This window comes from Dysidea avara, chromosome 4 (genome assembly GCF_963678975.1).
Source record: "Dysidea avara chromosome 4, odDysAvar1.4, whole genome shotgun sequence".
In the NCBI taxonomy this organism is placed as follows: Eukaryota; Metazoa; Porifera; class Demospongiae; order Dictyoceratida; family Dysideidae; genus Dysidea; species Dysidea avara.
This window is the reverse complement of record NC_089275.1, coordinates 1,241,189-1,268,839: the sequence shown is the minus strand read 5'-3', so window position 1 is coordinate 1,268,839 and position 27,651 is coordinate 1,241,189. Positions and strand designations below refer to the sequence as shown.

At 38.5% G+C, this 27,651-nt stretch overlaps 2 protein-coding genes across 2 annotated transcripts in view; one reads left to right on the top strand and one right to left on the bottom strand.

Annotated features, from left to right (window-relative positions):
• Window positions 1-9,243, bottom strand: part of LOC136253306 (uncharacterized) — a 54,169-nt gene extending 44,926 nt beyond the window's left edge. Inside the window, exons 1-2 of the mRNA XM_066045948.1 lie at window positions 9,075-9,243; window positions 305-413 (exon numbers count right to left, since the gene is read on the bottom strand). Coding sequence (XP_065902020.1) covers window positions 305-413; window positions 9,075-9,201 — 236 coding nt within the window. The 5' untranslated portion in view covers window positions 9,202-9,243. The remainder of the gene's footprint in view (window positions 1-304; window positions 414-9,074) is intronic.
• LOC136253429 (52 kDa repressor of the inhibitor of the protein kinase-like) lies at window positions 5,068-7,580 on the top strand. The gene has a single exon (XM_066046098.1). It carries the CDS (start codon window positions 5,118-5,120, stop codon window positions 7,413-7,415), a length of 2,298 nt encoding a protein of 765 aa, XP_065902170.1. The 5' UTR covers window positions 5,068-5,117; the 3' UTR covers window positions 7,416-7,580.
• Window positions 9,244-27,651: the final 18,408 nt, after the last annotated feature.

The window sequence follows — 27,651 nt, the reverse complement described above, 5'->3', positions numbered from 1 at the left end:
CTGTTAAGATCAGTCTCACACATGTACTTGCATATGTATAAAACAATCTAGATCAACAGATCAATCCAACAGCAAAATTTGCAGTTTTCAAAGTTCAGCATATAAAATTAAAAAACACTGGCTGAGAAATTGCTACAATGATGTTAAGTTAATAAAACTTTAATGACAGTTCTGTCAATATTAAATTGGCTGGCATTAACATCCTTCAGTAAGTTTGGCCATTGTTGTTTTTTATTGAATATATGACACCCTTTTAACAATTAGTCTAGATTTAATTATGCTAACCAACACAAGCAAAACTTACTTTTCAAACTGAAGATCCTTATTTCTTCTTTGAGCTAATTTTAGGTTCTCGTTTTCACTTTCTTCATTTTGCTTTAATGTTGCCGCCTTACGAGCAAATAAATCCCCAACTATGTACATAAACCAGTTGATAATAATGTTTCATCATTAAAAGGAACAATTTGTTGTACACATTCAATTATACAACAGCCATTCAAAACCATAATTGAGTTTAGCAGGACAAAATGTCCTTTCAAAGTGCAAGGAGAGAACACAGCACATAACACCTGATAATAACTACCAGTTGTTTGCTGGTAGCTATAGATGGTACATTCTTGTAGCCCAAGGGAGGGACCACAAATATGCCCATGCCAACCCCTCTTCTGCACTGAAATCTCATAAAGGCAACTATATACAGCAGTTTAATGGCTGTGAAAAAAATACTCAGGCTAATAAGTAGGGTGCTTAGAATTTTAAAACTGAAATTGAAAATGGAAAATTGAAACTGCAAGCTGGTAAAATAGCTACATGTAGTAGTACTAACCCTTTTAAAAGACCACCTCTATAATAAGACCATCTCATCAATAGTGACCATGTCAATTAGGTTCCTTTAAATATGGTATATTTCATTACCACATCAAGTATTTCCCAACTTCATAATCTTTTGTTATAGTAGCTATTTCAAAAGGACCTCAGAAAAGTTGTAGTGTATTTCATGACTTTTGTGTACAAGGTCATCTATTGAGACTATTTCTTGTCATGTTTTACCTTAATGACCTAGTGTGTGGTACAGTGTAAGGTTAATCAAGACATCTACGAAACTTACACAGTCATGGTTTGGTCTCAGTTAAGGAGATAATATTGACTTGACATACACCAAACAGAGCTTCAAAATCTGTATAATGAAGTGACCTTAGTAACAAGGTAGCTGAAAGAGATTCGCTAACTCTCAGAGATCTGATATTGTTATGTCATCATTATGGTTAAATAGTCATGAAATCACTACAGTGAAACCTGTCTAAACTGGCCATTATAAAAATCCCCACATGTGTCAACTGTGTACAAAGTGACCTGTTTAATGCAGCCACCTCTTTAATGAGGTCAGAAAATTTTGTCCCTATGATGACCAGAATAGACAGGTTTCACTGTATTGTCAAGTCAGAAATTAATTTTTTCTTGTTTTCTTTTAACATTATTTTTACAAGTATTTAGCTAAAGTAAAGGTATCAGATCTCTGAAAATAGAGCTTTTCCATCTTGCTCCTTGATGACCAAATTTGGTGCCATAATGTTTTGTTTATTATATTGTATTTCAGCCATATTTATGAATATCAGTATCGAGCATTCTATGGGGATATTTCCAACTGCTTTACAAGTTGGCGTGCATTTTATATATATGTTAATTCTTGCCTGATACCAAGCCCATCCACCACAGTTTGGGCTGATAGTTGTTTATGCAGAAAAAGCTCTATAAAAAATAGTTCTATTAGATAATCACACAGCCCACGGCCTGTTGGAATGTCGCTAATAGCCTTTGAATTCTTTTAAGCGTTGAAGTATGAGAGGTTATATAATATTCATTGAAAGGCAGAAAGTGTGATAATTATGAGTTTATTGAAATGGTGCCAATTGTCTATCATGGTGCCAGATTATTGGTTGAAGAAGCCACTAACTGTTCATTACCAGGCAGCCAGTGCTATATGAAGGTTCAAATAATGTATATAGTTATTCATAGGTGAATTCTTTGCTGGCCATTGTATGCAATGTATACATTCGTATATATGGGGAAAATATTTGGGACCTGATGAACATGGTCACTATACATGAATTCAGGTGACTGTTAACACAGCTGGAGGTTTCACTGTAATTCCATGCAACCTGCTAGAAAGAACAAACAAAAACATACACAAAATCACTAAAGGAGTCCTTAGGTTAGTAATTGCAGTATAGGTGTGTACCTATGCTGGCTATCTATTCCCTGTAGCTGTATATACTGCTGTTTTTGGTGATAATTATAACTATTATTGTGTCTATACATATACATTCTGCCACGGTCAGCTTTGCTGCCACACACTGAAATTATATTTGTGCAAACTGACATCCATTAAATTCTGCTATTACATGTTTAACCTTTACAAAAAGGCACGCCATTTCTCAAAGTGATCAGCTCCAGCCATTTGTTCTCCAAATTTCATTTTGTATTGCATCCAGGCCATCAGGTAATCATTTTAGGACATGTGGCCCAGCCCAAACTACTCAAATAATTTTTTTGGCAGAATACACTATCTTTATCCCATTGCGGTATACTTTTAGCAACTCCAGCCATGTCTTAATCGAGCTAACACTCTGATCCAACACCATTTCCTTATTTAAACACCCAACATCACATAGGAATGCAGGCCCGTAGCCAAGGGGGGTTCGGTAGGTTCGGACGAACCGCCCTCTTGGGAAAAAGGTCCACAATTTCAGTAAAAAGGTCCACAATTCCAAGTCCATATAAGTCTACAGCAAACTGGAATCGATTCCTTAAAGTCCACGTACTTAATCCCCAAATCGCTAAAGCTGATAACAATCGATTGTGGTTTTACATTATACACGTGATTTAACACCTTATGTAAACAACGGTGATGGGACGCGCGAAACAGAAAGAGCGTGAGAGGAAGCGGTCAGCTTCTTCCTGTCAGCGACTAGATAAACTTTTTGCGAAGAAGAGCAAGGTATTTGAAGAAGAGGTGATTGCAATTGATAGTAATTCTGACGACGATTCCGCTGAAGATGTTTTGACCAGCTCTACTCCCTCCTTACCTTCTGGTAATATAGCTAGCTAGCTATATAGCTAGCTTGCTATAGTGAATAGATAGTAGATAAACATTCTAATTCTCGTAAATGCAAGTATTAAATTACCCGGTTTTGAGTGTAAAATGACTCATGCAAACGTGGCGTGGCTTGTGCCTGTCAGTTATCTACTATACAACAGACTGTCAGTTACTGATTACTCCAGGATGCTGTAATTCAATGCACAACATATAAACAATAGATTGTGCTAATAATTTTAATTGTCATTAAATTATCAACTCAGTATACCATGTATAGTAGAAATACAGTGTAATGTATAGTATGAGTACGTAATACGTAGTAAGAAACTGATGGCTCACAATAAATCATTCTTCTAATCTATTATAGGAACGGAAGTCATTTTAAATCCGGTTGAAGATATTACCAGTAGTAGGGTCCGCAACGCGAAAAATCGATATCCTCCAATCAACTACCTAACTATTGTCATGTGTTAGGCTAAGTGTAACTTGAATAACACCAGCGTGGCAGCCAAGTTTGTCACTTTCTTCTGGTAGAAAACGATACGAATGTCTTAAAATCACGTGATTTTTCGCTGCAGCGGTTCGTAGGGTTCTTCGTATGCCATGATATTCACTCTCAACATTGTTCAAGTAGTCTATCATCAACTCAAAGTATTGGTGGTTTGATTTTATTGGTCAGTTTCTGGTGGCAGCACGATCTGTGCAGCTTTTTGACGACAGACAAAATGTTTCTTCCTCTGGAGCACAGGACAAGCAGAGCAGCAACTGCGCCGTGGGTCAGCAATGACCAGTACTAGGTAAAGTACCTGCATGCGGAGTATGGTTATAATTGAAGCTTGTTAGCCATCTGGCTGAGCCATCTATATGCTGAAATTCGGCCAAAATGACGCGATTTTTGCAAACAAATACCAGAATGGTTGATACATCAGTGAGACAGTCTCCAACAGCAAGGATACGAAGCTTATAAACACCTAACAATACGGCTATTTCGCCCAGTAAACGCATAGAGCAATCCTGTGCATGAAATAGGCACTCACGTGATTGAAATTCAAATTGCGGAAATACCCATGAAATCGCTTTCATTTCTGAATAGGAACCATGCAATGTGCTCCTTTTGTAAATATTTGTGTTAATTGTTCACTCAGACGTGGTCTGGGCCAGTGCAGGTGTGCTTTGTACTATGATGGTATCGTAGGAAAAGTCTTAAACTGCTGGGCTAGTCGAGATGCTGAACCTAACGTACACAAACTGATTGTCACTTGATTCCTAGTGATTTTAAGGTCATTGGAATAGATTATAGTTGTATTCTCGGAGATTTGAATATCAATCACGTGAGTGCCTATTTCATGCATTGGACTGCTCTATGCGTTTACTGGGCGAGATAGCCGTATTGTTAGGTGTTTATAAGCTTCGTATCCTTGCTGTTGGAGACTGTCTCACTGATGTATCAACCATTCTGGTATTTGTTCGCAAAAATCGCGTCATTTTGGCCGAATTTCAGCATATAGATGGCTCAGCCAGATGGCTATCAAGCTTCAATTATAACCATACTCCGCATGCAGGTACTTTACCTAGTACTGGTCATTGCTGACCCACGGCGCAGTTGCTGCTCTGCTTGTCCTGCGCTCCAGAGGAAGAAACATTTTGTCTGTCGTCAAAAAGCTGCACAGATCGTGCTGCCACCAGAAAATGACCAATAAAATCAAACCACCAATACTTTGAGTTGATGATAGACTACTTGAACAATGTTGAGAGTGAATATCGTGGCATACGAAGAACCCTACGAACCGCTGTAGCGAAAAATCACATGATTTTAAGACATTTGTATCGTTTTCTACCAGAAGAAAGTAACAAACTTGGCTGCCACGCTGGTGTTATTCAAGTTACACTTAGCCTAGCACATGACAATAGTTAGGTAGTTGATTGGAGGATGTCGATTTTTCGCATTGCGGACCCTACCAGTAGCCATACTCCACCATCACTACTTACCCCTGCATCATCATCAGCTTCTGAGTCTCAAATGGTGAAAGCAACTGATGTGCCACAACCTAGCAAAACACCAAGCCTTGTCCAAATGGACATTGGCATAATCTATTCTAAGGCTACGTCACCTGCTGATTTTTCTGCTGCAGTGCACTCGCTGACGGTGGCTGAAAAGTATGAATTGCTTACAAACCATAAAATTCCACACAAGGACCATGCATTTCCAACACAGCATGTTGGTGGTTGCAATCGCAGTTTCAAACCTGCATGGCTTTCACTGCATCCTTGGATGGTGTACAGTGAGCAGGTTGATGGAGTATTCTGCATCATATGTGCCATTTTCTGCACTGATTTGTCCAAAGGAAGCTTTGTTAACAAGCCATTCCATGCGTGGAACAAAAAAAGTGAAAAGACTAAGGAGCATGAAAATTCTTTGTATCATCAAAAGTGCATGGAACTGGCTGATAGCTTCAAATATAATGTTGAGCATCCGGATGTCTCCATCACATCTCAGGTAGATGCTCGCAAAGCTGCAAATATCGAACGCAACCGTAGCATTCTGAAATCTTTGGCTAGCGCTGTGCTGTTTTGTGGCAAACAGTGCATAGCCTTGCGAGGAGATGCAGAGAAACCTGAAACACCAGGTAATCCAGGAAATTTTCTTGCTCTACTAAAATTGCTAGCTACAAATGATGATATATTAAGGAAACATCTGGAAACTCCTGCAATGAGAAATGCAACATACATCTCTCCTCAAAGTCAGAATGATTTGATTGAGGTTATAGGTGAGCAAATATTCCAAGGCATAGCAGATGATGTCAATGCATCTCCATTTTATGTTATTCTGGCAGATGAGGTAACATCCCACAATGTGGAGTACCTAGCTTTATGTGTCAGATTTTTTGATCATAAGCAGAATACAATCAGGGAAGAATTTTTGGCATTTCTGCCCTTAGTAAGAATAACAGGTGAGGCAATTTCTGCTGTCATATTAGGCTTCTTAAGTAAGAACCAAATTCCAGCATCAAACATGCGTGGTCAGGGGTATGATGGTGCTAGCAACATGGCTTCAGATTCGGTAGGTGTCCAAGCACGTATTAAGCAGGCAGCCCCATTAGCTACGTATGTACATTGTAATGGCCATTGTCTTAATTTAGTTATCAGCAAAAGTTGTAAATTACCACAAGTACGCAATGTTCTTGATCGGATGCAAAGCTGCAGTAAGTTTTTTCTGTACAGTCCAAAGCGAATGGGTGTTTTAGAACTCATTATAAGGCAAAATGTGGTTGATGAGACAAGAAGAAAACCCTTGTTGGATGTTTGCAGGACCAGATGGGCAGAACGGCAGAGTGCTTATCAACACTTCTATCAGGCATATGTGTTCATTACTGAGGCTTTGGAGCTGATCGGCTACAAACGGCACATGGAAAAGTATGGCACCACCTATTCAGATTGGGGTACAACAAGCCGTAGTAATGCACAACAACTGCTAGCAGGAATCATCAGCTTTGAATTTATTGTAGTCTTTCTTACAACTTACCAATATCTCTCACACTTAGCTGGTATCACAGTAAAGCTACAGAAACGTACACTTGATATTATTGAAGCTCATGAAGAAATTACAGAGATTACCAAAACTTACAGCCTTGAGCGGAAGAATGTTGACTCTGGGTTTGCTAAGATATTTGAACACAGCAAAAGAGTTGCAGAAAAAGTAGATTGCACCATTCAAATGCCACGCATTGCCTCTAGGCAGAAGCATCGTAGCAATGCTGCAGCAGATAATCCTTGTGAATACTTTCAAAGGAATGTAGCAATACCACTGCTGGACCACATAATTTCTTTCTTGGACCAGCAGTTCTGTGATTCATCTGTTACTGCTATTATGCTGTTAGGGCTTGTGCCATCTATTCTTTGCAGAAAGAATATTAACCTTGAAACAACTGTTTCCAAATACAGTGCAGATCTTCCATCCCCAGAACTATTCCAAATGGAACTTAAGCGTTGGAAAAATCGCTATACTGGTAAGAAAACCAGAGAAAGACCATCATCAGCTGGAGAAGCACTAAAGGAGTGTGACAAGGATATGTTTCCCAACATATTTGTACTTTTACAGATTGCTTGTACCATTCCAGTAACATCCTGCGAATGTGAGAGGAGTGCAAGTGGATTGAGGCGTTTAAATAATTTTCTAAGGGCATCAATGGGAAAAGATCGGCTCTCCCATTTGGCATTAATGCATATACACTATGACACTCCAATAGATCTTAACAGTGTAGTAGATACTTTTGCCACACAACATCCACGTAGACTCGAGCTGGATTCACTGCCCTGAAATTCACATAATTATTATTATGATTTGGCACTTGTAACATTTTTTTAAACCACTTACAGTTTAATAGCGATAACAATTAACACTTTTATAGTGTACAAATTCTTTATCATGATAATATTATGTGTATAACTACATAGTCCCTTGTTGCAATGCATATGGTACAGAATTGACACATCAGTAAAAATCGTGCGGTGCTATTTTAGTGGCTGAAATGTCACCAAATTCAGTCTTTTAGCATGTATTCCTTAAAAAATTTCCTGGGGGGGCATGTCCCCAGACCCCCCTAGTTTTAGCATGCTTCGCATGCTGGGTGTACTTCGCACACCATATCACACCATATGCATAATTATGGTGCAGAATTAGTGCTATTTTAGTGGCTCAAATTCAGTCTTTCAGCATGAATTTTTTTTTAATTTCCTGGGGGAGCATGCCCCCAGACCCCACTAGTTTTGTGTGCTTCGCACACCCTCAGCGTCACACTAAAAGGTCCACTTTTTCTTCAAAAGAACCTACCAACCTAAAGGTCTGCCTACGGCCCTGGAATGATTGTGTGACACAAACTGTGTACAGGCACATAAATCCTAAAATTTAATGAGTATAATTTGCTGGAAATGTGAGCTTCAATGCTTGTAGGTGGCATGAGATTCAATACCTTGGGCACGGGATTACACTTCAGATGAGAATCATGCCAGGTATGTAAAAGTTGAGAGGTATGGATGATAGTTAGGGTTATTTAACGTCTTCCAAGGTACAGGGTAATCAAGAGAACAATCACTAATATAGTAGTCCTAGCTGAATTCATGCTGATTAATTGTATTATTATATAGCTACGTATCACTTTATTACGTTTATGCGCCAGTATAGTGAGAAGAGAGAATAAACGTCTTAATGATTAAGACAAAATATACATTACAAGCATACAGGGGCCTAGACACAGGGGTACCATGTGCTGATGGATCAGTACTAGCTATTTGGTTGTTTGTGCCCCGGGTGTAATAATAATAACAATAATCTCTGACAATTACTTTTAGAATGCATTGGACATGCGAGTTAGCTACCAACTGAAATTTTTGCCATAGTAGTTTTTGAAACGTCCGCAAACTTCATGTCACGAAACCCGCACAATCCGTGGCACTTGCATATGATACTCTGTGCTGTACTGTCCGTTCACAGAATTAGGAGGTAGGTAGCTACCAGTAGTTGGTGTACATCAGCGTTCCAGTCATAGTAGGGTTGGCACCGCGAGTCCAGTGAATGCGTGCGTAGCACGTTTATCGCGATGATATATCCGCGCAAATCTACCCCGGCCCTCGAGGAATGATGAAAGTGGCTCATGCCTGTTCGTTACGGCAATTACGATGATAAAAGAAAACCTTAGTACGAAGACTTCATAGATGCGCTTCCGAATTTTAGCAATTGCCACGCCGGCTATAGCTATAGCTAGCTAGCTACGCGCAAGACTGAAAACTTTTAACACTCACTAAGATGGCTAAATATAACGCTAACAAATTACCAGTAGATCAATAACCAATTAGCTATTTATAGACCTAGCAATAGCTAGATAATATGTGCGAATAGTCTACTTACTACAGCTATTTGCATACTGCTCCCATTTGCTATGATGGCCGCCCGTTGTGAGTGAACATCAATATTTCTTACCATGGCGTGTCAGCTCGACAGCATGATCCAAGTGCTTCTTCAGTGCCTCCTCTGTCTCTCTTGACTGCTTTAGGCTTAGCTTGCTACCCAAGTCTCTGAGCTGTTTCAATTCATCCTCATCCGCCATCTTGCTAGTTAGCTAAGTGACCCACCACATGGTGGGCGGAGAATTCTAGGAAACGGGAACGGAGCGGAAACGGAAAGCGAGAACGGGAACAATCACATGTTATATTAATAGGATGCACTGGACAACACTTTAAGTTAGAAGGGGAAACCTGAGACTGATAATGATCTAATAATCTTGCTGAAATTGAAACAGGGAACTCACTTTTATATCAGGAATAATTTACACACCCGAGGACATTTAAATAGATTTAAGCAACCAGTTAATTCGTTTAGATATTCCTTTTACCCCGATGCAATTAAATTGTGGAAAATTACCAGATACTATAATTAATTGTACAATAATACAAAACTTTAAAGATCTAATTAACAGTTAATAGCTAATATTTACACACACTACACCTTTTATGTACATTTACATTTACACTCGCTTGTCGAGTTCTGTACATTACACATAATTAATTAATAGTATTAATTACAGGTTAAAGGTACAGCCTGTGAAATCTGATCACATACAAAAAAAATTACAGTGAAAAAGAACCAATTAGCTACTATAAATAAAAAATTAATTACAAATATAAATCAAATGTTTCTAATGTCCATCTAAAAGAGATCAGAGTTAGCTAAAACTATTAATTGTTCAAGCATTTATGGTAAATTGTTCCAGTCACTGATGACTCGGTTGCTGAAGAAATGCGATCTTGAACTACAGCCGGCGTGAGGCTTGAAAATTTTATGGTTGTGACCCCGGGTGATATCAGTTAATGCAGGTAAGAAAAAAATTGAGGGGTTGACATCAATTAAACCATGAAAATCAAGTTTACATCAATTATTCATAAAGTAAGAGTAATCATCAAAATGGCACCTGCCAACATGCATTGCTTTACATTTGGATATACCAAAATTCAGTAACCAGTTTGTAGACCATTGGTAAAGTGAATTGATATCATTTTGTAAAAGTTGGTTGTCAGTTGGATTAGAAATAATACGGTAAAGTTTAGCGTCGTCAGCAAACTTAAAGAGACTACTGGAGACAAAGGAGGACATATCATTGACATAAATGACAAAAAGCAAGGGCCCCAGAATGGACCCTTGATGTATATACTCCACTAGTAACTGGTTTCCAGTTGGAGTAAGTACTATTTATACTGACACGTAGTCAAGAAGCTAGTTAGTTAGCCATGACAATAATGAACCTAGAACAGTCAGTGGCCATCCATCAGGATTATAGGTGATTTTGAAACATTGATGTTAGATAGCTTATGATAAATAGCTTCCAAAGTAATATTTATGGTATTGATGGAGGAGATGGTAGTAGGTATGCTGAACGAAGATAGAGAATGCGAATCCTCACTATAGTATGTTCACGTTGAGCTGAATCCTCAAAAACATTTAGTAACTCATGGATGCAATTACACACGATCTTAAAATTTGGCTCATTTGTAGTACTGCTTGACCCACTAAAAATATTTCAAAATCTTTATTCAAATGTTTGACATAATATTTATGGCCAATCAAAATTTTCACAATACATTTCCTATGGGGAAGCCATATAAGTACAGTGTCCATTACAGTCCTTTCCCGAACTTGTAATGGAGCCAAAACGTATGTGTCTGTTGTTGACACCTTTGTTGTTACCAATAATCATCTGGTTGGCTGAAATGTTAACTCTGTTGAGAAAAAATCCACTTTTAATTTTTAGCTGTATTTCAGGATTCAGCTCAACGTGAACATACTATAGTGAAAACACTGCAAAAGTAATTGTTTAGTAGCTCAGTTTTATCCATTTCATCTGAAACACACACACATTTCTATCGGTAACCAGGTCATTAATAGTAAAGTTAGTGTAGAGTCTAGATTTGACATAATGCCAAAACCTTTTGGGGTTAGACTTCATGTCATTGCAGATGCCCAATTCATAGTTATGTCTCAGCTGCCTAGTATAACTACTCAGGTTATTTCTTGCATCACAAAATGCATGGTAATCAGAAGGCGAGTTGAAGTGCAACGACTCCACAGCTTATTTTTCTTATTTTTCTTATTTTTGTGACGACGGTTAGTATGATGGTTACGTGGCTTGTACAATGGGATATAAGACTCCATAATGTCAGTGAGTGTACAAGAGAAATTTTCCCATGATTCATCCACACTGAGAGTACTCATAATTAGGGACCAGTCTATATTTTGCTTTTTTTTCCACCTATTTTTCTTTCCAGCAATTCTTTTATTTTTCACCTATTATGCTCCATATTTTTCTCAAGAATTATGAATTTGCTCAGCACTGATCTTTGTTAATTGAATATTTCTAATTGCAAAGCTACAGTTTCACCTTAAAGTGACTGTTCTATTAGAGTATCACAATCAGCAATTACTTCTAACATGTAAAGCAAGAAGCTAGCTAATATTGCTTAACATGTGTGACTGTTTTATTAGAGTATCTCGATTGTCACTTGTTGTTCCTGTAACAATTAGCTATGCACTGTCGATATTTTAGCGCGTCTGACTGTTCTGTTAGAGAGATTTCCAACCAAATTAAAATTTTTTTTACATTCCTTAAATTCTTTGGTATGGCAAATATTGTGCTATCTATTAGAATCATTTTAGTGCAAACCACACCTCAATCGGTGACTCCTGCCAAAAGACACACACACAAAAGAAGTCAACAGAGCAGTGATTTTTGTGTACGACATTTTTAGGACTTTTCTGTACATTAGCATGGCACCATATGAATCTCCTAATGACATGAAATTTTCACCACATAAGCCACTTAATGTAGTAAAATGTATGAGCTAGGTAAGACCTCTCAAGAGTGACCACTCTTTGTAGAATGACCACTTGTAATATTCAATGTTTGAGTCAGTAATTTGCTAAGAATAGCATGAGTTCTGTAAATCAAATTACATACAGGTGTACCACACACATATTTACAGATGATTAACTAGTGCAAAATATGACAATCGGATTCTGACATATATGACCAGTACTCTTCGACGTTATTGTAAGACTGCAATTTTTTGATACTACTTCACTATATTGGCCACTCTAAAAGTACAGAAGATAGTAATTACTATATAATATGATGACATCACTGTACAACAAAGAGAAAGAATAAACTGTCTCTGACTAGAATTACAGTCATGCAGCTGCAACAAAATGAACAGTAGTGTGCATATCAGAACATCACAACAGATAGTTGTGAAGCCTTACAAGGTTGGTATCAATTGCCAAACATTGCTTTTTCAAATGTTATGCATCACCTTGCATGCTATAAAGCAATTCCGCGCAACACAACAAACTGTTAAGTTTCAAACTATACTTGGATTGATGTGGATGGATGTCTTGAATGCGAGGATGGTTGTAATGCAGAATTCTGAAGTCTCCTAGTTGGTGCTGTACCCTTTCACAAGACAAATTTTCGTCGTTGACCACCACAAAACATCTTTTCATCAAAAAACCGATGCCAAAATCAGAATCAGCATATCTACTTTGCCTAGGATCACTTCTTTCAGCCTTACAGGTCACAGAAACTCGCGGAAAACTTGATAACATTTGACTACAAGTGGTGCCGACTTGAAAGTTTTATAATGACCATTTTTTTAAAATATTTATTTGATTACATTTACAAAATACAAAGTTGGATCACGTGATCAAATTAGTTTAACGTGTTATTAGCATCATGTACAAAGCCTATTGACCATTTAAAAGTTGATGAATTAAACATTCACAAATGGAATACTTCTCCATTGCAACTCGCCCACGCAATATAGCGTGTGCGTCACTAATTATCAGTGCTCAGCCGGGGTATGTGACTATTGGATTGCGATAGTGATTTTTATAAAATTATTTGTATCATGTAAAACGTTTGTCATGAACGGTATAACTAGCTGAAGTATTCAAGCAAAGAGCAATCTAGCCTTGTATAACCGGGATTCGTTAGAAAGTTCGCACCTGGATTGTTTTGGGGTGAGCCAATATTTTCATTGCCAATGGTTTTATGTGTAATGTTAAGCCCCCTACTTTGTATCATGAAAAAGGCCGTATTAAGCCGTTACATTTTACGTGAAAGTAGATGTCATGCTGGCCATTCCTGCTAGAACTGGGGAAAGGTTTAAAAGTTATCTGACGCTCCATGACAGAGCCTTGAAAACCTGCTTCCAGTGGACACGCATGTATCTTGTGAATAAAAAAAATTTTTTTTAAGTCGCTTAATTGTTGGATATGCTCGATCTTTTGCGCAATTTTTATGTCCACTTCACAAAAATTGCACCTATTATGCCAGCATTTTGCTCATTGCTTTTACCGACCCATTATGCCAAAACTTTTGCCGGCAAAATCAACGGGTCCCTACTCATAATGTTGGTCCAATCTACCCTGGAAAGTAAATTGTTCATAGTAACAAGATGTATTAGTCCAGCACCTAAGCCAAATATTCATTCACTTTTTAATAAAAGTACCAATTTTTTTACAGAGTATATGGAACATGCACTAAGTATTTTAAGAAGGGGAGGCATGTAAAAAGTCCTCAGGAACATTTGCACCCTGACAAGAAAACTATTTGTTACTATTAAAAATCAATCATGTTTCTATCTAGTTAACTGCTGGGCCTAGTATCATAGTAGTACAAAGCATACAGCTGGAACATAATAGTCTATTAGTAATCTATAAGAAAAAACAAATAGTTTTCTCACCTAGGCAGTAAACAAAATCACTAAAATTTCCATTTTCAGGGATTCTGTTAAAGTTTTGTACCTTCAGTGCTGACGATTGTGTAGTACTATGTACAAGGATCATCCTGATGTGTATCGTTTCTTTATTAAAGGGGCATAACAAAAGTTATTTAATGCTAAAGTTTTAATAGGTCACAGGTGGATATCTCAACAGAAAACCATAAACTACAGCAGTTCAATTATCAAGTACAGAGCTTGAACAAAATGTCCCTTGTCCTTATACTGGGCACTATATGAAAGGTAATTAAATGTCTAGTTTAATGAAGGCAGTTGCAAGTTGTTTCAACATCTTGTTCTCAAGTTACAGCACTTTCAATTCAGTGTAATATAGCATAAGCAAGAAAATCACAAGGATGTGTATTAAGGTATTTCTTAGTGCTGTGATAATGCTCAAAATAAGCATAAAGGAACTGGGTTCCAATGAAGTGAGATTTTGAGCACTAAGAAGTACCTTATGACACATCCTTGTGCTTTTCTTGCTTATGCTATATTACACTGAATTGAAAGTGCTGTAACTTGATAACAAGATATTGAAACAACTTGCAACTGCCTTCATTAAACTAGAACTTTAATTACCTTTCATATGGTGCCCAGTATAAGGACAAGGGACATTTTGTTCAAGCTCTGTACTTCATGAACTGCTGTAGTTCATGGTTTTCTGTTGAGATATCCACCTGTGACCTATTAAAACTTCAGCATTAAAAATAACTTTTGTTATGCCCTTTAATAAAGAAACGATACACATCAGGATGATCCTTGTACATAGTACTACACAATCGTCAGCACTGAATGTAAAAAACTTTAACAGAATTCCTGCAAATGGAAATTTTAGTGATTTTGTTTACTGCCTAGGTGAGAAAACTATTTGTTTTTTTATAGATTACTAATAGGCTATTATGTTCCAGCTGTATGCTTTGTACTACTATGATACTAGGCCCAGCAGTTAACTTGATAGAAACATGATTGATTTTTAATAGTAAAAAATAGTTTTCTTGTAAGCGTGCAAAGAGGGGTGCATGTTCCTGAGGACTTTTTACATGCCTCCCCTTCTTAAAACACTTAGTGCACACTCCATATACTCTGTAAAAAAATTGGTACTTTTATGAAAAAGTGAACGACTATGTCAATTTTAAGGGCTTATGTACTGCACTATATTGATATGTTACTGATAAATGGTTTAAAGCTATTGATGAAGGAAAATACACTGGTGCAGTATTCTTAGATCTAGCCAAAACATTTGATACTGTTAACCATAGAATTCTATGTTCTAAATTGAGCTATTATGGATTTCGAGGAACATCTTATGACTTGTTGAGTAACTATCTTTCAGATCGGCAGCAGGCGTGGCACTAAAGCAATAACCTGCATTCTTGACAACAATCTGCTGGTTCTCAGCACGGTCTCAATTTAAGACATATTGAAAGCTAGCACTTAATTTTGCATACAAATAAACTATGCATACAGGAATCTATCATTCGTAGAGTATAAAGCGTAGAACTGCTCTCAAACCAAGAAATTGGTGGTACTTAGTGGACCAAAGAAGACGTGTTATCTCTCAATAACCTCAAGTTTTAGCTCCAATACTTCACATGACGGAAGCATACTATTACAAGAATCATTCTACATATCAATAAGTGGAAGCGATTTACAAGTCGAAATATATGGCATTTAGGCCACTTCAACTAAATTTCTTGTTTCTCGGACCCGACCAACCCATAAAATTTGTAAATGAAATGTTTTTGTTCATTTATTATTTTTTTATTGAGCACTTTACAGTGACCAGCACTGAAGGTCTGACAGCAACATGTGCTGCAGCCTTAGGATTACCTAACCTAATTTCAGGGACTTAGACCTAATGACTTGACTTACTGACTGACTGACTGATAAGGTGTAACAGAAAAGGGGCCAAGTAAGGAGAAAAAATCCCTCCAACCCCAGGATTCGAACTGCAGGTCACCCAATGTCTAGTCGGGGCCACACTCAGTCTTCCTCCAGGAGGGATGGATTTTCTTCTTTAAACCTAAAGTATTTATTATTAGCACTTTACAGTGACCAGCACCATAGATGATATATACTACGTAGCTAGCTAGTATCTATGCCAGCACTGAAGGTCTGACAGCCTGAGCATATTCAGACACTATTGCTTACCATTCATACGAGGCTTCGTGGCTGTTCAACCCGTGTCTACAGAGAAAAGATATAATGTTTGTAACAGGCTGTAAGGTGAGTCGAAACAAATAATAATTATTAGTGGCGCTTGTTTTCACGTTGTCAAGGTTGTCAACTTGTTGTAAAGGTGAGTTACATTCCACCCGAACTGTGTAACAGCAGCTGCTTGTTGTTTTTGCTAACAAATCACCTGTTATTCTAGGCTGTTTTTACGCTTGGTAAGTTTATTATGGTGTAGCGCCGAATTATCCCGCCTGATTTACCACAGATTGCGTAGTAGATGATATGTCACGTCATATGTATTTGCTATTTTTTTTTTAAGAAGAAGATATAAAGAAAATAAGATTAGAACATACAAATAACAGTTAAACAATTAAATCAAAAACTGAGTCTCTGATTGCACCAAGGCCACAGGAGCACTTTTGATGTAACGACCTTGTGAAGATCGTGCTCCTCTAATGCATTGGATTGCTGAACGCAGTAAACAAAATGACAATCTACATCTAATCCATCCTAGTACTGTGGCATAAGGGTCATTCCATTTGTCAGACAATAAACTCGCCAATCGCTTGTAAAAAACACTGGCTTCATGGCCCATTCCCCCGGAAGCAGAGAACACTAGAGGGGTAAAAGAACTGTGTTCCACTTCACAGATTCGCAACTCATAAGCTCTCTTCTTTGTTATTTGCTATGGCTTCTTGTGCGCGTCATTGCTTTATCGCCACCTTAATGCACTTGTCAATTGCATGCCCCACCCCCGGGGAGAGTGGGGGAATACAGGGGATTTGACAAATCGTGGTGTCAAATTCCCTACTACTGGGGCAAAATCGGCTGTCAAATCCCCACTATGTCCCCACCCCCGTAGTAGGGGATTTGACAACACCTCAAGGATGACTAAGTGCATATTTCATGCATGCGACTAGTAATGCACCTATCAATGTCAAGCCCCACCTACCCCAGGTCGGGCAGAGGTGGGGATTGTTGGTGATTTGCAAATGCGAGAATGCAAATTCCCCACCCCTGGGGACAACTTTGAGTTAGGAATTCCCTACTAATTATCCCGGGAATCACAACAGTATGGAAAAGTACGGATATTCGTGTTGCAAATGCCCCTATCCTGGGGACGAGCTTGGGTGACAAATCCCCACCTGCTGCCCGACCTGGGGTAGGTGGGGCGTGACATTGATAGGTGCATAATAGACCTGCCCTGTAGCTAGTAAAATTATAGCAAGTGCGATTTTATTGTTCAGAAATGCAACTACCGAAAATCGGTCAGTGAACTGATTGGACAACTGTCAATTGCCCCAGGGGTGGGACAAGAAGCAATGTCAAATCCCCGCCTGGGGTGTGGGGACGACCGGGGGTGGGGCATGAAATTGACAAGTGCATAATGGAGAGCTATCTGACTGGGAAAAAATATCAATTGGTGTGCCTCAAGGATCTATTTTACGTAGGTCCCTTGCTTTTTGCTTTGTATATTAATGATTTGCCAACTGTCATCAAAGACTCTCTTTTGGATTTATAATATGCTGATGATGCTAAGTTGAACTGTAGTCATTCAGATTTGTGTGTTGTAGAGAGTTTGTTACAGTCTGATTTAAATGCTGTGGCTTGTTGGCTATTTAGTTCACAGCTGAGTTTAAATGTTGTTAAATCTAGCTCAATGCTAGCCAGGAAGTCGACAACGAATTGCTAATAAATCACTTAATGTGTCAATTTGAGGTACCTTACTGGCTCAGGCAAATTCTGTTCAATATCTAGGAGTTTTAATTGACAATACGTTGTCCTGGACTTTAACACATCTCCAATGTGGTCTCCAGAGTCAGGTCTTATGTTGCCTCTATTATTCGTTATGGGTCACTGCCACCAGCGGTACTTTGTCTTCTGTATACTGCTTTTGTGTTGCCATTACTTGATTACTGTGATGATGTTTGGTGTCCTACTACTACCAAGCTGACTGCAATGATTGAAAGAGTACATTCTAAGTTTGTTAAGAGGTTGCCACCATCTAATAGATTGTCCTTTACTTTAATCGAGCGACAACAGTATTACACAGCTATTCAAGTTTTTAAGTTGATACATAAATATTCCCCATCATATCTGCCAGGTATTTTTGAATATTCTAAAGATGTTACAGGTCATATTGGTCGCAATCTCAATCATCTTTTCGTTCCTAGAATTTCAAACAATTATGGAAAAAGAAGTTTTTATTTTCATGGGTCTGTTCTCTTTACAGGGCTCCACTGAAATCAGTATTCAGTTACTGAGTGGATCCCCTGTCAAAAAAAATTACAATTACAATTACTGTAGTCAGCATGTCAAAGATTGTAACAGTAGCTACGGGAATCAGATTTTGCTGGCAAGATGAAGTAAATTGTAAGCATAGATGGTCACTGTTTCCCAAACCAGGAAGATACTGTAGATCACTAACCATATTATCTTCATTATTAAAAATCAAACCAAGCGTATGGGGAGAGCAGCCTTCACGGAATCTAGTATATTACGTTACATGTTGAAATAGGTATAAGTACATGACAGTATCTAAAAAGTTTTGTGATCATGAACAGCCATTGAGAACAATAGGATAGTCAGACCAATCTATATTACTAAAATTAAAATCACCACATACTATAATGTGAGAATCAGTGGTAGTCGCTGTTTACAACAATTGACATACAGATCTAGAGTTAGTACTTAAAGTTATGTCAGATGATGGACTACGATAGATACATCCAATTAAAGGGAATCATTATTATGCTTTAATCTTAACCATAAGTGTTCAGTAACTTTACAAAGACTTCAGATATACTTAAATGTTTAGATATATAGACAGTCGCACCACGCAAACCTGAGGAACCCAGGTCACAGAGGTCAGGATCAAAGGTAGTTTAGAAGTTAAAGTTATCGAGATTAAGGTAAGCTCTGCCAATACGTAGGTACAGATTGTGCTCTGGGAATGGTTTCATTAATCAATATTACATCAGGTTCATTATTATTTGCTATAAGCATCAAAAGATCATCATGTTTATTAACAAACTGGTCAGCATTTGTGTATAAGAATTTCAAGGAATCATGTAACAGGATAGCAGTAGTTAAATTATGTACAGGAACAGCTCCTGAATATAGTCAATTCTGAGGTTGAGGAGACTGTTGTTTAACTTGGTTGTTGGCAGGAGTCACTGGTTGATCACTGGGAGTTGTGATTGTGGTTGAAAGGGTCTGGTAATGATGTATTGCTCCAAATTATCAAATGTGACTCCCCTTTAGAACTCCTCTCTTTGAGTTCTTCAACAAGTTTTTTTGTATTTTAGGCACTCAAATTTTGTTCGATCAGGGGAAAGGTGCACATTTCTATATAGGTCGTGTCTGCGTAACTTAGGTGAATTAGCACGAAAATATAATTTATCAGATTCGCATTGAAGCATAACCAACAGGGGTCTATGTCGATCCTTGGTCTCACTTTGCTTGCCTAAACGAATTACTTTAGTGACAGTAACTGTTCAGTAAATGCAACTTGACATAAATCAGTGAAAGCCTTCTTATCTACATACTTCTCAAGAAAGTTATAGATAATTACATTATTTCTATGCTGATCTCTATCCACCAATTCATCAGCAATGCTGGAAGCTGTGGAAGTCAGTATTGTATTGACTGGGGCAGGTTGATTCTGAAGTGACTGTGTTACTGGATCGAGTTCCATTTGAACACTGGTTTGAATGTATGTCAGGTGTTGGATTTTGGAGCCAATATCTGCAATACATTCTTCTGGTGAAATCCAATAAGGAATGCCGCATAACCTGCTTGGTGACTTCAGATAGTTTATTCTCTATTAACCAAAAGGATTAAGATCATCTTTTGATTATGGATTTTACAACACAAAGCATCTCTATATGAGCATTGTTGGGCTGAGACTGCAGTCACTTGCACTAGATCTAGCCAAGCTCCCTCAATATTGTGCCAGCTGTGGAACTAAGTTCACTGTTGAACATTCTTTTACATGTCCCAAAGGTGGCTTTCCATCAATTCGTCACAATGAGATTCATGACTTGGCAGCTGAGATCTCTGTCATAAGGTTGCAGTTGAACAACCAGTCACAGGTGAGCAATTCGTCCTAGCTTCTTCAAACACTGAAGATGGTGCTCGCCTAGACATTTTTGCTAATGGATTTTGAGGAGATAATTGTGAAAAGACCTACATTGATGTAAAAGTTTTCAACACACATGTGCCAAGTAATTGTACCACCAATACCAGGGCCATTTACAGAAAACATGAATTGTTTAAGAAGCACACGTAAAGCTCACATACATGAAATTGAAAAGATTTCCTTTACTCCTTTAATTTTCTCGACCACGGGGGGTATGGCTAATGAAGCAACAGATTTTTTACAAGCGCCTTGCCTCCCTGCTCTCTAAAAAGTGAGACTCAAATTACACAGCTGTAATGGGATGGGTACAATGCTGTGCATGCTTATCCAAGATCAGCAATAAGATGTTTAAGGGAATGTAGATCATCTGAGGGCATACTTGGTCACTCTTTAGAAACATGTACAGCATCGGTCGATCTCATCCAGATAGAGACCAGACTGCCATCACTTATGCAGTAACTGATATTGGTTTGTACACTTGATTTATTTGTTTTATGGCTTAATAAAATTGCCACTTCTTCTGTTAAAGAAAAGAAAAACTAAAATACTCTAATAGAGCAATCAAAAATGTTTCAGTATCAAGACACACGGTAGTGTGTCGTGCGGCCCAAGAAGCCGGCGCGCAACACCCGTGAGTATATTGACAGGAAGGAAGAAAACGCAATTTTCGCACCTCCGTAGCTCTGTGCTGCCTTTATGACACAACACGAGTTTTGCTGTGGACACTCCCTCCACCTTCAGCACTCCACATTCCAAATTTGAGTGAAATCGCTTCAAGCGTTCCCGAGATATGCGACTTCAAAAATTGGCTTAGTTTCTTCGTTTTTTTTCTTCTTATTTTTCTTCCTCTTTTCGCACACTTACAAAAACTGCTATACAACGCGAACGCCATATCCGATTGCCTTGAAATTTGGTACACTGAAGCGGGGTATAACGGCGCATCTCTGTACCAACTTTGGCTAGGATACGATAAACAGGAAAAGAGTTATGATCGATTATTCACGAAAAATAACACCAATATGTTGTCACGCCTACAGGGTAAACCGCGTAAGGGAAGAAGCTGAAAATCGGTGGGTGAATAGGTTAACTATTGAACCTCAAACCTTTTGTGGTTTGAAAGAAATCGAGCTAAAAACCAGGAAGATACAACGAAAAAACCAACAGTGTGTAACAATTACGCAATCGAGATTAGCTAATAAAAAACTATTACTTGCCACGCCTACCAGATAAACCGCTTGGGGTAATGCTTTGAAAATCGCTGTATAGATGGAGTTATCATCTTAGAAAGGCTCTTCAATGGTGTAGAAGAATCAGACTTAAAGCCACGGAGTTATAACACGAAATCCAACTTGGTGAAGCAAGTGCGAGATCGAGATACTCTAATAGAGCAGTCACCCTGAAGAGAATTCAAGAGATCAGCTAGAAACAGGTAACCTGTATAGAGATCAGCTAGAAACAGGTAACCTGTATAGAGATCAGCTACAAACAATTCACCCTGTAGAGTGATAAGCTACAAACAATTCACCCTGTAGAGAGATCAGCTAGAAGAAGTTACCTTGTAGGGAGTTCATGCAACTATGGAAAGAGATAGTTCAGCTAGAAGAAATCACCTTGTAGAGTTCAGCTGCAAAGAAACTACCATGTAGAGAGTTCAACTACAAACAAATCGCCCTGTAGAGAGATCAATAGAAGAAGTTACCTTGTAGATAGTTCAGCTACAAAGAAACCATCATGTAGAGAAATCAGCTACAAAAAAATCACCTGTAGAGAGTTCGATTACAAACAAATCTCCCTGTAGAGAGATCAGCTAGAAGAAATTATCCTGTAGAGAGTTCAGCTACAAACAAATCACCCTGTAGAAAGATCAGCTAGAAGGAGTCACCTTGTAGAGAGTTCAGTTACAAAGAAACCATCATGTCGAGAGTTCAGCTGAAAACAAATCTCCCTGTAGAGAGATTAGCTAGAAGAAGTTACCTTGTAGAGAGTTCAGCTACAAACAAATCATCCTGTAGAAAGATCAGCTAGAAGAAGTTACCTTGTAGAGAGTTCAGCTACAAAGAAACCATCATGAGCTACAAACAAATCTCCCTGTAGAAAGATTAGCTAGAAGAAGTCACCTTGTAGAGAGTTCAGCTACAAAGAAAGCATCATGTAGAGAGTTCAGCTGCAAAGAAATCACCTGTAGAGAGTTCAGCTACAAACAAATCATCCTGTAGAAAGATCAGCTAGAAGAAGTTACCTTGTAGAGAGTTCAGCTACAAAGAAACCATCATGAGCTACAAACAAATCTCCCTGTAGAAAGATCAGCTAGAAGAAGTCACCTTGTAGAGAGTTCAGCTACAAAGAAAGCATCATGTAGAGAGTTCAGCTGCAAAGAAATCACCTGTAGAGAGTCCAGCTACAAACAAACCTCCCTGTAGAGAGATCAGCTAGAAGAAGTTTCCTTGTAGAGAGTTCAGCTACAAACAAATCACCCTCTTGAAAGATCAGCTAGAAGAAGTCACCTTGTAGAGAGTTCAGTTACAAAGAAACCACCACGTAGAGAGTACAGCTACAAACTAGTGACCTTGTAGAGACATCAGTTACCTTGTAGAGAGTTCAGCTACAAAGAAACCATCATGTAGAGAGTTCAGCTGCAAACAAATCACCTGTAGAGAGTTCAGCTACAAACAAATCTCCCTGTAGAGAGATCAGCTAGAAGAAATTACCTTGTAGAGAGTTCAGTTACAAAGAAACCATCATGTAGAGAGTTCAGCTGCAAACAAATCACCTGTAGAGAGTTCAGCTACAAACAAATCACCCTGTAGAGAGATCAGCTAGAAGAAGTTTCCTTATAGATAGTTCAGCTACAAACAAATCACCCTGTAGAAAGATCAGCTAGAGGAAGTTACCTTGTAGAGAGTTCAGCTACAAAGAAACCATCATGTAGAAAGTTCAGCTGCAAACAAATCACCTGTAGAGAGTTCAGCTACAAACAAATCTCCCTGTAGAGAGATCAGCTAGAAGAAGTTTCCTTGTAGAGAGTTCAGCTACAAACAAATCACCCTCTTGAAAGATCAGCTAGAAGAAGTCACCTTGTAGAGAGTTCAGTTACAAAGAAACCACCACGTAGAGAGTACAGCTACAAACTAGTGACCTTGTAGAGACATCAGTTACCTTGTAGAGAGTTCAGCTACAAAGAAACCATCATGTAGAGAGTTCAGCTGCAAACAAATCACCTGTAGAGAGTTCAGCTACAAACAAATCTCCCTGTAGACAGATCAGCTAGAAGAAATTACCTTGTAGAGAGTTCAGTTACAAAGAAACCATAATGTAGAGAGTTCAGCTGCAAACAAATCACCTGTAGAGAGTTCAGCTACAAACAAATCACCCTGTAGAGAGATCAGCTAGAAGAAGTTTCCTTGTAGATAGTTCAGCTACAAACAAATCACCCTGTAGAAAGATCAGCTAGAAGAAGTCACCTTGTAGAGAGTTCAGCTACAAAGAAACCATCATGTAGAGAGTTCAGCTGCAAACAAATCACCTGTAGAGAGTTCAGCTACAAACAAATCTTCCTGTAGAGAGATCAGCTAGAAGAAGTTTCCTTGTAGAGAGTTCAGCTACAAACAAATCACCCTCTTGAAAGATCAGCTAGAAGAAGTCACCTTGTAGAGAGTTCAGTTACAAAGAAACCACCACGTAGAGAGTACAGCTACAAACTAGTGACCTTGTAGAGACATCAGTTACCTTGTAGAGAGTTCAGCTACAAAGAAACCATCATGTAGAGAGTTAAGCTGCAAACAAATCACCTGTAGAGAGTTCAGCTACAAACAAATCTCCCTGTAGACAGATCAGCTAGAAGAAATTACCTTGTAGAGAGTTCAGTTACAAAGAAACCATAATGTAGAGAGTTCAGCTGCAAACAAATCACCTGTAGAGAGTTCAGCTACAAACAAATCACCCTGTAGAGAGATCAGCTAGAAGAAGTTTCCTTGTAGATAGTTCAGCTACAAACAAATCACCCTGTAGAAAGATCAGCTAGAAGAAGTCACCTTGTAGAGAGTTCAGCTACAAAGAAACCATCATGTAGAGAGTTCAGCTGCAAACAAATCACCTGTAGAGAGTTCAGCTACAAACAAATCTTCCTGTAGAGAGATCAGCTAGAAGAAATTACCTTGTAGAGAGTTCAGTTACAAAGAAACCATCATGTAGAGAGTTCAGCTGCAAACAAATTAACTGTAGAGAGTTCAGCTACAAACAAATCTCCCTGTAGAGAGATCAGCCAGAATAAGTTTCCTTGTAGAGAGTTCAGCTACAAACAAATCACCCTGTAGAAAGATCAGCTAGAAGAAGTTACCTTGTGGAGAGTTCAGCTATAAAGAAACCATCATGTAGAGAGTTCAGCTGCAAACAAATCACCTGTAGAGAGTTCAGCTACAAACAAATCTCCCTGTAGAGAGATCAGCTAGAAGAAATTACCTTGTAGAGAGTTCAGTTACAAAGAAACCATCATGTAGAGAGTTCAGCTGCAAACAAATCACCTGTAGAAAGTTCAGCTACAAACAAATCTCCCTGTAGAGAGATCAGCCAGAATAAGTTTCCTTATAGAGAGTTCAGCTACAAACAAATCAACCTGTAGAAAGATCAACTAGAAGAAGTTACCTTGTGGAGAGTTCAGCTATAAAGAAACCATCATGTAGAGAGTTCAGCTGCAAACAAATCACCTGTAGAGAGTTCAGCTACAAACAAATCTCGAGATCAGCTAGAAGAAATTACCTTGTAGAGAGTTCAGTTACAAAGAAACCACCATGTAGAGAGTTCAGCTGCAAAGAAATCACCCTGTAGAAAATTCAGCCACAAACAAATTGCCCTGTAGAAAGATTAGTTAGAAGAAGTTACCTTGTAGAGAGTTCAGATACAAAGAAACGATTCTGTAAAGAACTCAGCTGCAAACAAATCACCTGCACAGAATTCAGCTACAAGCAAATCACCCTGTAGAGAGATCAGCTAAAAGAAGTTACCTTGTAGATAGTTCAGCTACAAACAAATCACCCTGTAGATAGATCAGCTAGAAGAAGTTACCTTGTAGATTGTTCAGCTACAAACATTCACCCCGCAGAGAGAGCAGCAAGAAGAAGTCACCTTGTAGAGTGTTCAGTTTCAAAGAAACAACAATGGAGAGTTCTACGATAAATATATGTATTATCAAGACACACGGTAGTGTGTCGTGCGGCCCAAGAAGCCGGCGCGCAACCCCGTGAGTATATTTACAGGAAGAAAGAAAACGCAAATTTTCGCACCTCCGTAGCTCTGTGCTGCCTTAATGAAACAAGACAAATTTTGCTGTGTACATTCCCTCCACCTTCAGTACTCGACATTCCAAATTTGAGCGAAATCGCTTCAGGCATTCCTGAGATATGCGACTTCAAAAATTGGCTTAGTTTCTTCGTTTTTTTTCTTCTTATTTTCCTTCCTCTTTTCGCACACTTACAAAAACTGCTATAAAACGCGAACGCGTTATCCGATTGGCTTGAAATTTGGCACACAGAAGGGGGGTATAAAGGCGCATCTTGGTACCAACATTGGCTGGAATACCATAAACAGGCAAAGAATTATGAGCGATTATGCACGAAAAATAACACCAATATGTTGTCACGCCTACAGGGTAAACCGCTTATGGGAAGAAGCCGAATATCGGTGGGTGAATAGGTTAACTATTGAACCTCAAACCGTTTGTGGTTTGAAAGAAATCGAGCAAAAAACCAGGAAGATACAGCGAAAAAATCAACAGTGTGTAACAATTATGCAATCGAGATTAGCTAATAAAAAACGACTGCTTGCCACGCCTACCAGATAAACCGCTTGGGGTAATGCTTTAAAAATCACTGTACAGATGGAGTTATCATCTTAGAAAGGCTCTTCAATGGTGTAGAAGAATCAGACTTAAAGCCACGGAGTTACAACACGAAATCCAACTTGGTGTAGCAAGTGCGAGATCGAGATACTCTAATAGAGCAGTCATCCTAATAGAGCAGTCACCCTGAACAGAATTCAAGAGATCAGTTAGAAATAAGTAACCTGTATAGAGATCAGCTACAAACAAATCACCCTGTAGAGAGTTCAGCTACAAACAATTCACCCTGTTCAGACATCAGTTAGAAGAAGTTTTCTTGTAGAGAGTTCAGTTACAAACAAATCACCCTGTTGAAAGATCAGCTAGAAGATGTCACCTTGTAGATAGTTCAGTTACAAAGAAACCACCATGTAGAGAATTCAGCTACAAACTAGTGACCCTGTAGATACATCAGCTAGAAGAAGTTACCTTGTAGAGAGTTCAGCTATAAAGAAACCATTCTGTAAAGAGCTCAGCTGCAAACAAATCACCTATACAGAATTCAGCTACAAACAAATCACCCTGTAGAGAGATCAGCTAGAGGAAGTTACCTTGTAGATAGTTCAGCTACAAACAAATCATCCTGTAGAGAGATCAGTTAGAAGAAGTTACCTTGTAGATAGTTCAGCTACAAACAATTCACCCTGTACAGAGTTCAGCTAGAAGAAGTTACCTTGTAGAGAGTTCAGCTACAAAGAAACCATCATGTAGAGAGTTCAGCTACAAACAAATCTCCCTGTAGAGAGATCAGCTAGAAGAAGTTTCCTTGTAGAGAGCTCTGCTACAAACAAATCACCCTGTAAAGAGATCAGCTAGAAGAAGTTACCTTGTAGAGAATTCAGCTACAAAGAAACCATCATGTAGAGAATTCAGCCGCAAACAAATCACGTGTAGAGAGTTCAGCTACAAACAAATCTCCCTGTAGAGAGATCAGCTAGAAGAAGTTTCCTTGTAGAGAGTTCTGCTACAAACAAATCACCCCGTAAAGAGATCAGCTAGAAGAAGTTACCTTGTAGAGAATTCAGCTACAAAGAAACCATCATGTAGAGAATTCAGCCGCAAACAAATCACGTGTAGAGAGTTCAGCTACAAACAAATCTCCCTGTAGAGAGATCAGCTAGAAAAAGTTTCCTTGTAGAGAGTTCTGCTACAAACAAATCACCCTGTAGAAAGATCAGCTAGAAGAAATCACCTTGTAGAGAGTTCAGCTTCAAAGAAACAATCATGTGATAGTTCAGGTACAAACAAATTGTCCTGTAGAGAGATCAGCTAGAAGAAGTTACCTTGTAGAGAGTTCAGCTACAAAGAAACCATCATGTAGATAGTTCAGGTACAAACAAATCACCCTGTAGAAAGATCAGCTATAGAAGAAATCACCTTGTAGAGTATTCAGCTACAAACAATTCACCCTGTTCAGACATCAGTTAGAAGAAGTTTTCTTGTAGAGAGTTCAGTTACAAACAAATCACCCTGTTGAAAGATCAGCTAGAAGATGTCACCTTGTAGATAGTTCAGTTACAAAGAAACCACCATGTAGAGAAT

Excerpts from the sequence above, each read along its gene's own strand:
- LOC136253429 (XM_066046098.1), top strand. The coding sequence starts at position 5,118 with ATGGTGAAAGCAACTGATGTGCCACAACCTAGCAAAACACCAAGCCTT.